The following is a 13,766-nucleotide window of genomic DNA, read 5'->3' as shown; positions in this document are numbered from 1 at the left end:
GTCACTTACATTAGTGATTTCACTGGAGGTTTGCGCCAAACAAGGTATTTAACATGGTGGACGTATATACTCTTTTGTACTTTGAAAAAGGCTGAAGTAGCAGCCGAAACGTCAGCATGTGGCTAATAAAGGTGTCTTTAATTTTGTATAAGTCCTGAGATGTGCGGTTTTGTTCAGCTACATGTTTTGGAATTAATTGAAAACTGCACCCAGGCAGCTTGGTCTGTCTGCCTAATCTTCTCCCAGAAGGCACCAACTGCACACCTGTCCAGACCAGACCCAGGCCCAACTTGGCCAGAAAATTTCAAATATTCATTTTAAAAAGCAACATCTGTGTGACCTCCTTTCAGCAGCACTGTGTTGATGGAACTATGTTTCAGGTTTGCTGAGAGCTGATACCATTGTTTCTCCTCAGAACTCAATTTTCCATACTTTAAAAGGAAATGTCAACCCAAAAAATGTTTTGCCTAATAAAAGAAAACAAAATTCTAAGCAACTTTGCAATATATACTCATTACACATTTTCTGTGTGTGTTTGTCACTTTCTGTTCTCTGCCCTTGTGGCTCAGACTATTGACACAATGTAGGACAAGGCAACAGACCTTTCTTTGCTGGGGAACCAAGACTTTTATAACATTGTTAAAAAAGTAACCAGGAGTTGAGCAAATGCTGCTTTCGATAGCAATTGATTTTCCAAATGACGCTAAAAGTACTTTTTAAAAAAAAGTATATTGGAAACTTAGAATTATGTTTTGTTGTATTAGACAAATTTTTATTTTGCAGTTGACTTGCCTTTTAATGTAAGATAAATTAGTGACTGACGTTGGGGAGTTAAAATGAAGGTATAAAAGAGATATTGCCCTATAGGGAGGCATATCGTTCAGGCATTATCATTCAAAAAGCGTGCAGTTTGAGATTGGGAAATGGACAGTTTCCAATAGAAGCTTAGAAGATGAATAATTTGGGAGGCTTGGTATAGCTCAGCTGCAGGGAGCTGGAAATGTTCAGTGCTTCTGTAGTGTAAGAACCCCTTGGTCTCAACATTGATTGTATTCTAGTAAGTTTATGGTCAGTCCAACACTGGAAAAGGTTGGTTTGGGTCACAGGGGTGAAGAAGGGGTTTTCGGTATCAATGATACTGGTATATCTGGAGAGAGAAGGTTATGTTTATGTGCCACCGTATCCCAGAGTGATAAAGAATATACTAAGTCGAGATTTGAATATCCAAAATTGCAATTCTGCATTATGAGGGTCTGTAAAACTGTTTGATAATAGACACAAAGCAGAGCAGACGAATATCCATGTAGCAACAGATCAGCCAACAGTTTGACTGCTTGATAGTAATAGTGTATTAATGTGGGAATTCCTAGCCTCCGGAGTCTCTGCATCTATAAAGAATGGTACTTTGACGCTGGGGTGGTGCCTTCCCCAAATAATAGAAATAATTTTTGCCTCAAAGTGCTTTCGATCAGTGCGGTACATTTTCTTTTTTTTTAACCTCATAAAAAGTAAACTGGAAGCTCATATATGGATAAACAAAATCATACAGAGGATTTACCAATGCTGCTAACCTGTAGTGATGAATGAATATGTTGCTTGATGAGAAAATGAATAGTTTGTAAAACCTACAGACAGAGAGGCGCAACAGTAGGAACCCACACAAATACAACTATCTGGCACCTGCTCATATGATGAACAGACTATTTCCAAAAACCCCACTAGAAGGAATGGTGGGAAAATGTATTCTCCCCCCAAAGATTAGAGCCACCTCGTTTATTAGAAAAGGCAAAAAAACAGTCTTCATCTGGTTAACTCTGCTTAAGGAAATGTTGATATTCCTACAGTTTTTTTTATATTCCTTCCTCAAAGGATCTGTTGACACTTTAACATGCATATAGATGAGACAATGCCATGAGTACCCTTAACTAGAGTACTAGAGCCGAAAGCACAATTATGACCTTTATAAAGGAATTACAGAATTATACATACCCACTTCTTCTCCACACACAGCTTGGAGCATATTTTTCAGACTGAATCTTAGAAAGAGGACATGTAAGCCAAAATACTGCCAATGCCTTCAGCCTCTCAAACCCTTGCATATCAAATGGTCTCTTTCAATAGTGGATGGCATAATGGACCCTTATGAAAGGCACTTTCCTTCAGGGTTAAAGGAAATGGTTTCCCAAAGCTGATAAACCATTGTTTTGGGAGTCCTTGGCAAATACTTTTGAGCTGCTTATTCTGGATTTTACACAGATCCTTGGAAATCATAAAAATTAGAGGTGGAGTTTGGAGGTTGGCGTTGAAGGGAAGGCCCTTGAAGGTGCCTGAAAATGTAGTTTCCTCCATAGAATGAAAGTTTAGAGCTTTTTGTCATGATAACCAGGTACATTAACAACTATTCCTAGCTGAACAGTGACTAGTTGTTTTTTTTATGCTGAGCATGAAGAGACCCAAACACTACTGAAAGCTCAACCACTTCTTGAGTGGCTTGAACTGTACTATGTGCTTTGCCTTTTGGAGTGCTATGGGAGTCTGTGAATCTGAATGCTACCTATTTAAGACTTGAGAAACTGGTATGAAAACTGCCCAAGTTACACAAATTTAGCCAAAATCGCAGAGAAAAGTGTGGAAAGACACTGATGTTATCACTGCATCAGTCCCACATTATCACATATATTGTTATAGGGGAATAATTATATAAAAGAAAATGTAATGTGAGCTGCATCTCATTATAAAGAATTATAACCATAATAAACCAGTTTCTCCCCATGTATCTTTAGACTTTAGTATAAGAACAGGCATGTCCAAAGTCCGGCCTAGGGGCCAATTGCAGCCCGTTTTCAAATTTGCACCGGCACGCAGCCTCTGTCATGAAATTAATAATAATGTGTCCTGCCAGCACAGTTCAATCAGGAATCACGTAGCTGTAAAATCTGGGCACATTAGTGAAATGATCTGCCACTTGGTCTATACTTTTGCCTGTGTGCCGAAGGAGATAACAATAGACACGTACTGGCACGTAGTGATGTGCCACTCTCACATACTTCTTTAGGGCTGAAGGTGCAATAGAAGTACTGACGTGCCAGTACAGTAAACTAAAGACGTATGCGAGAGCGGCGCATCACTACGTGCCAGTACATGTCTATTGCCAACACCTTCAGCACACAGGCAGCATAGACCAAGTGGCAGATCATTTCACTAATGACTAATAAGCCCAAATATTACTGCTATGGCTACGCTATTCCTTGTTTAAATGAGGAGCGGAGAATACAGGCTATGACTATTTCCAAAAACCCCACTAGAAGGAATGTCCAAACAGACTCCATTTTTCCACTTCCTACAGTAAATGCCGTGTAAGCGTTCATTTCCAGGAGTGAATGATCCTGATCGCAAACTAGCTACCTCGGATGGATGTCAGACTGAATGGTCGGCCCCCGCACATTTTCACCTCACCAAATCTGACCCTCGTTGCAAAAAGTTTGGACACCCCTGTATTAGAGTATACTAAATTTAAGTTCCATTATTTTCTAATAGTTCACCAGAAATTACTTTTTTCCATTTCCTTCTTAACTCTTCTCGTGTGTTTGAAAACTGTTTTAATGTGATACATTTCTTAACTTCAACCCTACTGAGCATAACTCCTCAGCTTTATTAAAGGCAGCTGATAAAATGGACACAATAATTGCTAACATTGAACTGTATCAACTAATGTAGCAAATGGTAACAGTTCAGTATCTGCACCTGGATTACTGAGCTGCCAGAAAGAAACACCAGAGAGGGTAGCCCAACTGAAAACAGCTGAACTGAGAAAGTGTTTGGAAGGTGAACAACTAGTGATATGCGGGCCAGGCCAAAAACCTTCACCGCCGAGTGCTCCCTTCCGCTCTTTCCACCCATAACCTCACACTGCCAGCTTCTGGCTTCCGGCCCCTGAATTTATAAATGTATGGCAGGACAGGCGTGGATCTATAAATAGAGGGGACAGAGCGGATCTGGTTGCACTCAGGTTGGGAGGGGGAGCTTCAGGGTCAGGTGTGAGATGAGGGAAACTTCACCCACACATTACTATAAACGACCCCATTAACTGGTAAAGATGCAACAGATTGTGATACAGCACAAGATAAAGGATGTGCAAAGGAGAAGCTGAAAAGTGTACTACATAAGGCTAAGCCACACCAATCCACCGTGTCTGCCTGCACCCAAGCGGAGGTAATGATTCCGCATTCAGGCAGGGCAGAAGAAGAGGAGCAGCAGGGCAGCGGATTGTTGGCCTGCATTTCTCCACAGGCTGAGATCCTTGTTGTATGGCCCTACTCTAAAGCACTTTTGGACAACCCCTCCTCCAATTGTTCACATTGTTGTTCAAAATGTAACAAGGACTAATCATCAAGGGTCTCTTTAGTTACAAAATACTTTTAAACAAAGAGAAAATACATTCCCCATATGTAATAAAAGGCACTAAGTTTGCCCATGAGCAGTAACGTATGTGTATAGAAAATGGATCCGCACACACACTGGTTAATGCAGTCGGGGAGTATCCCCTTTTATTTAGCCACCAAACATTCAATGTTTCGGGGGGGGAACACCCACCCTTCATTGATCCTGATGAAAGGTGGGTGTTCCCCCCGAAACATTGAATGTTTGGTGGCTAAATAAAAGGGGATACTCCCCGACTGCATTAACCAGTGTGTGTGCGGATCCGTTTTCTATACACATACGTTGCTAAGGGACCCGGCCGGGTCAACGGAAGAAACGCACCACCAGTTGCAGGATTGGTGAACTACAGGGGTGCGGTAGGAGAAATTACATGAGCAGTAACCCATGGCAACCAATAAGATATTTGCTTTTAAACAGGTGACCAGTAAATGCTGCCTTCTTATTGGTTGCTATGGGTCACTGCTCTTGGGCAAACTTAGTGCCTTTTATTACATAACCCCTATAGTGTTGATCAGTGTTCCATCATTATACGTATTTGTTGGTTATTGTGGTTATTCGTTTCTACCTGCCTGTGGCTTGTTTTCAGGCGCATTTCATATGGGGGATGAATTTATCTGCAAATGCTTGGTAATTATTCATTAACAAGGCCTTGGGTCTCTGTTTTTGATAAGAGAGGCTGCAGTAGGGTGCTTCACAGAAGTCACAAATACTTTATTAGAGTGTTTTATGGTGACATTTTTCTGAAGTATAAAGTAGTTAAATAACATTTTCAATGAACCACAAGTGCATAAACTACAAGTCACACTTTGCAAGTCAAATCTTTGAGATAACTGTTCAAATGTACATTGAAACATATACATTTTGAGTGACTTAAGGTATACTGTTGTATTTACACCAATAGTTCCTTTGGCAATAGATTCCATTTTGAATATTTTTTTTTTATAAATATAAAAATAGAACATATTTTTTGACTATTTACAAACATATTACAAGTACACAGTATTCATAGTTAGAATCACTACCAAATGGCAAGCCTAATGTCAGCTAAGGGAATGAATGTGGTAAAAAAAATTAAATACTGCACATTTCATAAAAATTATATAAACAGAAAAAGAAACCCTATTTTTGTTTGGAAAACCCAAACGGCATTTGCCTGACAGGAATGTATCACTACAGTTTTATTTTTGATCTTTCTTAAGGCACATTGGGAAGATTATATTAACATTTTTTGCCACATGCAAAAAAAATACCCCTGGTCTGTACTAAAATTCCCTATAAAAGAATGTGTTTGGAAAACATGAGACTTTTCTGTGTTTTCTGCTCAGCACCAGGGTAAGATTGATTCCTCCCTCTGTCTCAGCGTATGCATCGGTTTATGTCATTCTACTGTACATGCACAGCTGCTTTGCCAGGTACAAGAATACATTTGTCATTTATCCTAACAAATGGGTAAAATATATTAAATATATTACTATTTTAATTGCCCTTTTTCGGATCACAACGGAGACAGTATTACAGAGGTTGTGTTTGCTAAACTTACGTCTTGTTTAACCTCACACATTAGGTTTAATAGGATTCTTTTTTCAGAACCCAAAACAGCTACATGTATGAAAAGAGAAGTAGGGAGATTCTGATAAGAAACAGTTATAATGAGAAACAAGTCACTGTTCCATAGAAACCAATAGAATGATTTCATTGAACAGATATTGTGCCAGAATTACACCACCTCTGTTTTCATATGTCCTGTTTTGTACTACATGATCATGTGTATTGTATAGCTTAGAGAAGGACCCATTGTTTCCTCACCAGCTCACAATATGGCTATCTTAGCTAGAGAACCCCAAGTGACTAAGGGCCAGTAAATGCAATGGTTGATGGAATGGTAACTTGCACCAAAGAGCAGAATACAGTCACCCACAAAGTCAATTATCTGATCATTTGAATCTGAATGATCTGGTCACTGAAAAGCCATATTGTATGAGCATGGACTCAATAAGCCAATCTGCTGATTAAATCATTCGACTTTTCTGATCAGTTCATAACAGACATGGTTAGTCTGGCTGATCTGTGAGTGACTGACGGACCAATATGTTACATTTCCTGAGCTAAGCACCTCTTTGTATATGTGTCAGAGCATTGTGGTATGTTACCATCTAAATAATACATTTTTACATGTTGATGTGTCAGTAGGGAGAACTGTGACCAATGTGTCCTGTCACCAGCCTGATCTGACACTCTTATTAGACCTAGATGTATAGGCCCAGTTTGGATTTTATCCTCTCCATACTTTCAGTTGCATATACAATGTACACCAGTGGTTTTCCCAAACCAGACCTAGTAATACTGCATTATTTCTGGCCCTTAGAACACTGTAGGTAAAAACAGCAAGGGGTTTAATCTTCTTGCCGCTGTATAACAAGCTCCCTACTCTAGTAAATAACTTAAACATTTGGACTCACAAAGCCTTAAACACCCAGTTGTGTAAGTCTGCATATTAGGGTTAGAGATAAATAATTTTAAAGTTCATCCTGCTCACAGGTACTGTCATCTGGAGACATGTATCTTGTGGTGCCCGGGGACTTATACAGAGGCATTGTGATTTCCTGGAGGTCAGGGAGTCTTCCAGGCCTTGGCGGGGAGAGCAGATTTAGAGTCCTGCTTTCATAGTCTTTGGGCAGTACTTTCTCATAGACGCTCTGAAGTCCCCCTGATTTGGGAAGGTGTGCCTGAGCTGGAGAGGACTGGTAGTAGTTATCTCTGTGCAAAGGATCACGAGGCAGCGACGTGCTCTTGCAAAAGCTGGAGACTGAGAGCTGTCCAGTGTGCACTGTGGGGGGATGGGGATTGGGTGGTCTGCCACAAGATGGACTCCAGCAGCGATCTGAGTGCCCCAGGATCTTGCACTCCGTTGTGCATGCCCATAATCCTGCAATACAAAAGATATGGAACTTTCAGAATATTTCCTAATTGCCAAGTGTAAATCATTTCCATTGTGATACTCTGGTTGGTGCAAAAAAATAAGATAAATGTTATTATTATGTATGAACAAATGATATTTTCTGGAATTTTCAGAATATATCCTGTTTCCCACATGTAAATAATTTCCATTGTTATACTCTGGTTGGTACATAAAAAATAAGACAAATGTTATTATTATATACTGTATGATTAAAGGGGTTGTTCACCTTCAAAGACTTTTTGCAATTACTTTCCATTTTCTATTTGTGATCGTTTTTTCTAATATTGATAGATTTTTCACCTTCTAAACCAGCTCTGGGATGGGGGGTCGCCGACTCTTTAACTGTTCTAAATTGATACATTTAGTTGAGACATTTGCTATCTTTGTCCCTGCTGAGCAGAATCCCTGAGTTTCATTAAAAGCAGCTGATAGAATTGATACAATAGTTGTTAATAGTCCACAGATATTGCTGAGAAATGTATCAACTAAATGTACCAAATTGTAACAGTTCAGATACTCCTGGATCACTGAGCTGCCAGACTGAAACACTAGCGACGAGAACATTAAACTTTAAACTATAATTGTGGGAAAACAGTAAAAAATGAAAAATGGAAAGCACCTGAAAAAAAGTCTTTATTTCTGGTGAACAATCTGAAAAGAACTCAACTGAGAAAAGTGTTTGGAAATCATTTCCATTGTGATGCTCTGGTTGGTGCATAAAAAAACAAGACAAACATTATTATTATTAAACATGAATAAACTCTTGGGTATGAAGAGCATGACTATTGTATTCTGTGTATCAGTATATACTATACGTGTCAGTTAGTGCTGTGGAATTACAATTTTCAGCTTCTCTCTATCGTCTCATCTCACTGGAAGTGCACCATGTACGTTTAACCTCTAGAGGCACTCTATGCATTATTCTCTAGAACAGTGAAGAGTATCAGGAGGCATATTTTACTACACGTCCCAGCATTCCCCTGCCAACCTTTTGCTGGGGTTGAAAATTGGGAGATGTAGTGCAACAAGAGCTGCAGGGCCTCCAGTTGCCCATCTCTGCTTTATAAGAATCAGGCTAGTGAGGATACAAGATGGCAGCCTCCATGTTTACCTACAAGTGCACAATTGTGCATAAATGTGTTCCTTTAATAGTCCCTCATTGACTTTACTGCAAATGCAATGCAAAAAAGGGAAAGATATTGATAGATTGGGTTTGTTTTACATTTCTGTTGCCATTATATTAAATGTTCCCTTCTCTCATATGTCTACCTGCAATGTTGCTAGTGCAACTGAAACTATTGCTATTTCTATCTTTTGGTTTACTAAACAGTTGTGTGGCAGGCATTAGGGATGTCCCAGTATTACTGAAGTATCACTGTTTCAATAATGTACTAGAACTGTAACAGGTGAGTGACAGCATGGGTTAAAACTACATAAGATCCATGTCATCGCTGTTACTGTTTCCTCTGTGACGCATTCCAAAATTCTGCTTTAGCCAAAATAGTGAAGAATCCAGTTAGAAAAAGAAAAAAGCTTTTTCCTTTTTTAAGGGTTTTGTTGGTGGTAGATGTACACAACAGATATGGCTATGTACACTCATTTTAAATGACTGAACTAAAACAGAATGTTGGAAACTTAAAGATGTATCAGGGAATGCAGTGTATGATGAAGGGAGAGTGTGGCAAATATTCAGAGAAAAAGAGCCTGCTGCCAATGATATATACTGTATTTTATCAACATGTGTTTATTTAATGGTAGGATATAGCTTTGTTCTTACATGCAGTGCAGTTTTGCCTAATGATGGGAGCACAGAAGTCACTCAGTGTATCACCTTGTACTGACCTTGCCTTTGCAGCACACAAGCTTTCCAAAAGCACCTTACATTTTCCAGGTGTGTCTGACTATCCTTACAGTATGTACAATGGCAGCACAGAACCCTAGCTGTTCAAATTGTATTAGGAGGACTGGGTCACATGTATGATATTGAGAAGGCAAAATTCAGCAGAGAATGTACCTGGCCATCTATTTAAACTGACACCATCTTGGTATATCTGTGCAAGCTGTACAGGCACTGTGTAAAGTAACACATGGCAATACAATTACAGAAAATGTATAAACTGTTCAGCAGCACATCTAACAGAGTTCCTTGGATACCTGGATAATAGGATTTTCCAAAAGTACAGTAATATAGCCTCTCTGGGATCAATTCTACATAGTGGTGGGTGAACCCAATATATACATATATATACCTGTGCTTGCAGCTGCTGTGGCATTTAACTTTCGAACAAAACGCAAACAATAAGAGGATGTTTGAAATTGTGGTTTAAAAATCATCCAAGTGTTTCATATTTTTACGCACAAAGTAAATGAACTCATCGCTCGCCCAGTGCATTGTCAGCCGCCACAGAAGCATTTTATTGTCGCACGTCACCTCAGTCTCACCTGTCTGCATGTGGTTAATGAGATCCTTTTTCAGTGCGTCTCCGCTGATGTCAGAATCGCTGTCGTTGAAATCGCTGTCACCTTTGCCGCTGTCCTTTCCGCTGAACTTCTCAGCCTCCCGCAGGGGGATAGTGTTAAACGAGTGCCCTTTCCAGACTGTTACCGTCGGGCCGGTGTCTTTGCTGAAGACAGGAGCTGGGGTGTAATTCTGTAGGGGGGTAAAGAGAGGTTAGAAGCTGGAAATAGCAGCTGATATTGTCCCCACCACCCCCCAAAGCCCAAACGAATGACCGAGGCCCTCACCTCGCTGTTAGTGGTGCGCAGTCGCTTTTGGGGGTCGTACAGACAGCTGCCGAATGTTTCTTCTGTAGCGGGAGCCTCAGGGGTCGGTGGTACTTCTGTGCCAGTAAAAGGCCTGGTGTCAAACAGATTCCCTTGCTGGCTGCTAATAAGCCCCTCGTCATCATCCTGCTCCCCTTTCTCCAGCTCAGAGATGTCCCTCGGGTTCTTGCTGTCACCTTTATTCTCCTTTCTGCGTTTGTTGCAGGTGGTTGCGATAGTGATAATGGCCGCTAGGAGCAAGGTGCAACTGCCAGCCAGGACAATGATGACGATGAGGGGCACATCCCACCGGGACACTTTTTCCTCCCAGGAACTCGGCTGCATGAGCTCAGGGTTTATTGGAGGGGTCGCCGACGTGACCAGGAAAGTGATGGTGGCCGTGCTGGATAGAGGGGGCCTCCCGCTGTCACTCACACTCACTGTGGCCCTAAACACCTGTCCAATGGCTTCACTGACATCTGCGACCAGGAAGACTTCCCCAGTGGCTTTATTAATGGTGAACACATTTCTGCCTTCATCTGCGATGCTATAGGTCAGCTCGGCGTTAACCCCTTCGTCGGCATCTTTAGCTTTAATGTGGGTGACCAGAAAGCCGTGCGGGGCTCTGGATGGGACCACGACCTCTGCGGACCCGTTGGACAGGGCTGGTTGGACGATAACAGGCGCGTTATCGTTCTGGTCCACGATCTTCACCTTAATGATCGCGCTGCTTGTGAGCTGGGGGGACCCTCCGTCACTCGCCTGGATTCTCAGGTCCAACTGCTGGAGGATCTCGTGGTTAAAAGTCCTCAGTGCATAGACTGCGCCAGTCGCAGGGTCCAGCGAGACGTAAGTTGTAATCGGGGCCCCCATCACTTCAGTCTCCACCAGTCTGTAAATAACTTTACCATTGTGACCAAAGTCCGGGTCCCTGGCCACTACAGTAGTGATATAAGCCCCGGGGGCGTTATTTTCCAGCACTGAGACCTCGTACACCGGCTTAGCAAAAACAGGGGCATTGTCGTTCTCATCGCTCACCCGAATAGTGTACTGCTTGACAGTTTTAAACGGGGGCGAGCCCAGGTCTTCGGCCACCACTGTCAGGTTGTACTCGGCTATCTTCTCCCTGTCCAGGGCAGAGGTGGTGACAATCATGTAGCTGTCCTCATAGGCTTGCTGCAGCCTGAAATGCTCGTGCCCATAGAGAGTGCAGTGAACTTGTCCGTTCTGGCCGGAGTCCCTGTCCGTGGTGCTGATCAGCGCTACAAAGCTCTCCCTGGCAGCCGCCTCGGTGATGTAGGCGACCCCGGCGCTGATAGAGGTGAGGGGGGTGATGCCGATGACCGGGGCGTTATCATTCACATCAATGACTCGCACGATGACTTTACAGGTGGCTGTCAGGGGGTTCAGAGCCATATCTTGCGCTTGGGCATCAAACTCGTACGTTTGCTTCGTCTCAAAGTCAACTTGACCTTCAAGAGTGAGGCGACCAGATTTGGCATCGATTTTAAACAACTGACGCACCTCCTGGGGGACCTGCGGGCTGAAGCCATACACGATTTCTCCATTGGCACCTTCGTCGGGGTCGAGTGCATCGAGGTCCAACAGCAGGTGTCCCACGGGCGCGTCTTCCATCAGCTCAACCATCACCGAGCTCCTCTCGAACACCGGGCTGTTGTCATTAAAGTCCAACACTCGCACATTAACCATCGTCGTGCCAGAGCGAGATGGGCTCCCGCCGTCCATAGCCAAAAGCTCCAGGGTATAAGCGGACTGACTCTCCCGGTCCAGCTCTTTCATCAGCACCAAGTCTGCGTATTTCACGCCATCCGCCCGGGTCTGCACGTCGATGCTGAAGTGACTGTTCTCTGAGATCTGAAAGCTCTGGATGGAATTGACCCCCACGTCTTCATCAGTAGCGATGTCTAAAGGAATCCTGGTGCCCACCGGGGCGCTCTCAGACACCTCCACGGGTATTTCTGCGCCGGGGAAGCGAGGGCTGTTGTCATTGATGTCTCTCACCTCCACCTCCACGTGGATCAACTTGAACTGCTCCTTGGCCACACTCACCACGTCCAGAGCCAGGGTACAGTGAGGGGACTGTCGGCAGATTCGCTCCCGGTCTATCCGCTCCCCAATACTCAGCTGCCCGTCACTCTCACGGACGTGAATAAGGGAATTGTTAAACTGCTTCATCAGTCGGAAACTTCCCTCTCCCTCCAGGTGAAGATCTTCTGCCAAAGTCCCTATCACTGTGCCAGGTTCATCCTCCTCATAAGTCCTGTAGCGCACGGTCTTGCACCGACTCACCGACAGACAGACGCACACACACACCATCCACAGGTAACGTCTCCCCATTTCTCCAAAGATCTTCTATAGTCTGTCTTATCAACTTTTAGGAAGACTTTGCAATGGAGGAGAAATTTCTCACAGGCAGGAGTATGATTTTCCCCTCATAACAGCTGCAAAATCCTTCAACAAAATCTTCCTGTCGCCTCTTTCCTTGTACAGAGTCTGCGCTTCTACGCGGGTCTGGCGACTCTTCCGATGGGTTTTATAGTAGCAGACATGTAAATGAGCTCGGGAGCAGCCAATCACGGCGCTCCTTTTCACTCTAGCCTTTTGAATTCTTCCCATAGCCTGGAGTTAACTATTCAATTGCCTCTAAGTGTGCCATGCAAAGGACCTGCGATGAATTGCCAAGGCTGCTGAGCGATAAAAGGGTTATTATTCTGAAGTCTCTTATTGTTTCTCTTGAATAGTGTTCGGTCTTTGTTTTATAGGGAGCTGATAGAGGAATTCCAAAATGATATATATGTTGAGTATTTAGTTGCTGTGAGAGGCCAGGATCTGCCTGACAACCCAGTGCATTAATAATGATGCCAGTTGAGTTGCCCCCTAAACGAGACTGAAGGATTAGTCTGTATTTATTTTATTCAAATCTGTGCGCACAATAGTCATTCAGTCGCGTGAGATCTGCGGATCAGAGTTTGCGATTTGCTTTTCAAATGACTGTGGGGTTCTTTCAGCGTGCGTGTCACCCCTCCCGAGTGGCCTCCTTTAGTCCTGGGCACTGGAGAGACTAAGGGAAGAATTCAATGTTCCAAATAGGATTAAGAGAAGATTTGGGAAGGGTTGGAAAGATCAGACTGTATGAAAGGCTCATGAAGCGCTCGTTAGCTGCGGGGATATCATAGCGCGCTAGGCTGGACACTTCCCGGCTCCAGTGTGTGTATTATGTGTGTATATCTGTATTGTGTGTATATCTGTATTATGTGTGCATATCTGTATTATATGTGTGTATATCTGTATTATGTGTGTATATCTGTATTATGTGTGCATATCTGTATTATATGTGTGCATATCTGTATTATATGTGTGCATATCTGTATTATGTGTGTATATCTGTATTATATGTGTATTATGTGTGTATATCTGTATTATGTGTGTATTATGTGTGCATATCTGTATTATATGTGTGCATATCTGTATTATGTGTGTATGACAGCCACATGGGAAGAAAGTTGAACAGTTTCCACTGAGGAATTGCGCTAAGATGAATCTAATGAGCCAACGCCACATGTATCCATTCTGCTCCTCTATT

General features: G+C 42.7%; 1 protein-coding gene across 1 annotated transcript; it reads right to left on the bottom strand.

Moving 5' to 3' along the window:
* Positions 1-5,136: 5,136 nt before the first annotated feature.
* Positions 5,137-12,681, bottom strand: pcdh8.L (protocadherin 8 L homeolog). The gene is given in 3 exon segments (NM_001092765.1): positions 5,137-7,366; positions 9,842-10,049; positions 10,145-12,681. Coding segments are annotated over 3 exon segments (2,994 nt in total). The 5' UTR covers positions 12,521-12,681; the 3' UTR covers positions 5,137-6,956.
* Between the last annotated feature and the right edge of the window lie 1,085 nt (positions 12,682-13,766).

This window comes from Xenopus laevis, chromosome 2L, assembly GCF_017654675.1.
Source record: "Xenopus laevis strain J_2021 chromosome 2L, Xenopus_laevis_v10.1, whole genome shotgun sequence".
NCBI classification, from domain to species: Eukaryota; Metazoa; Chordata; class Amphibia; order Anura; family Pipidae; genus Xenopus; species Xenopus laevis.
Note: the sequence above shows the minus strand (reverse complement) of the source record. Positions and strands in the feature narration are given on the sequence as shown.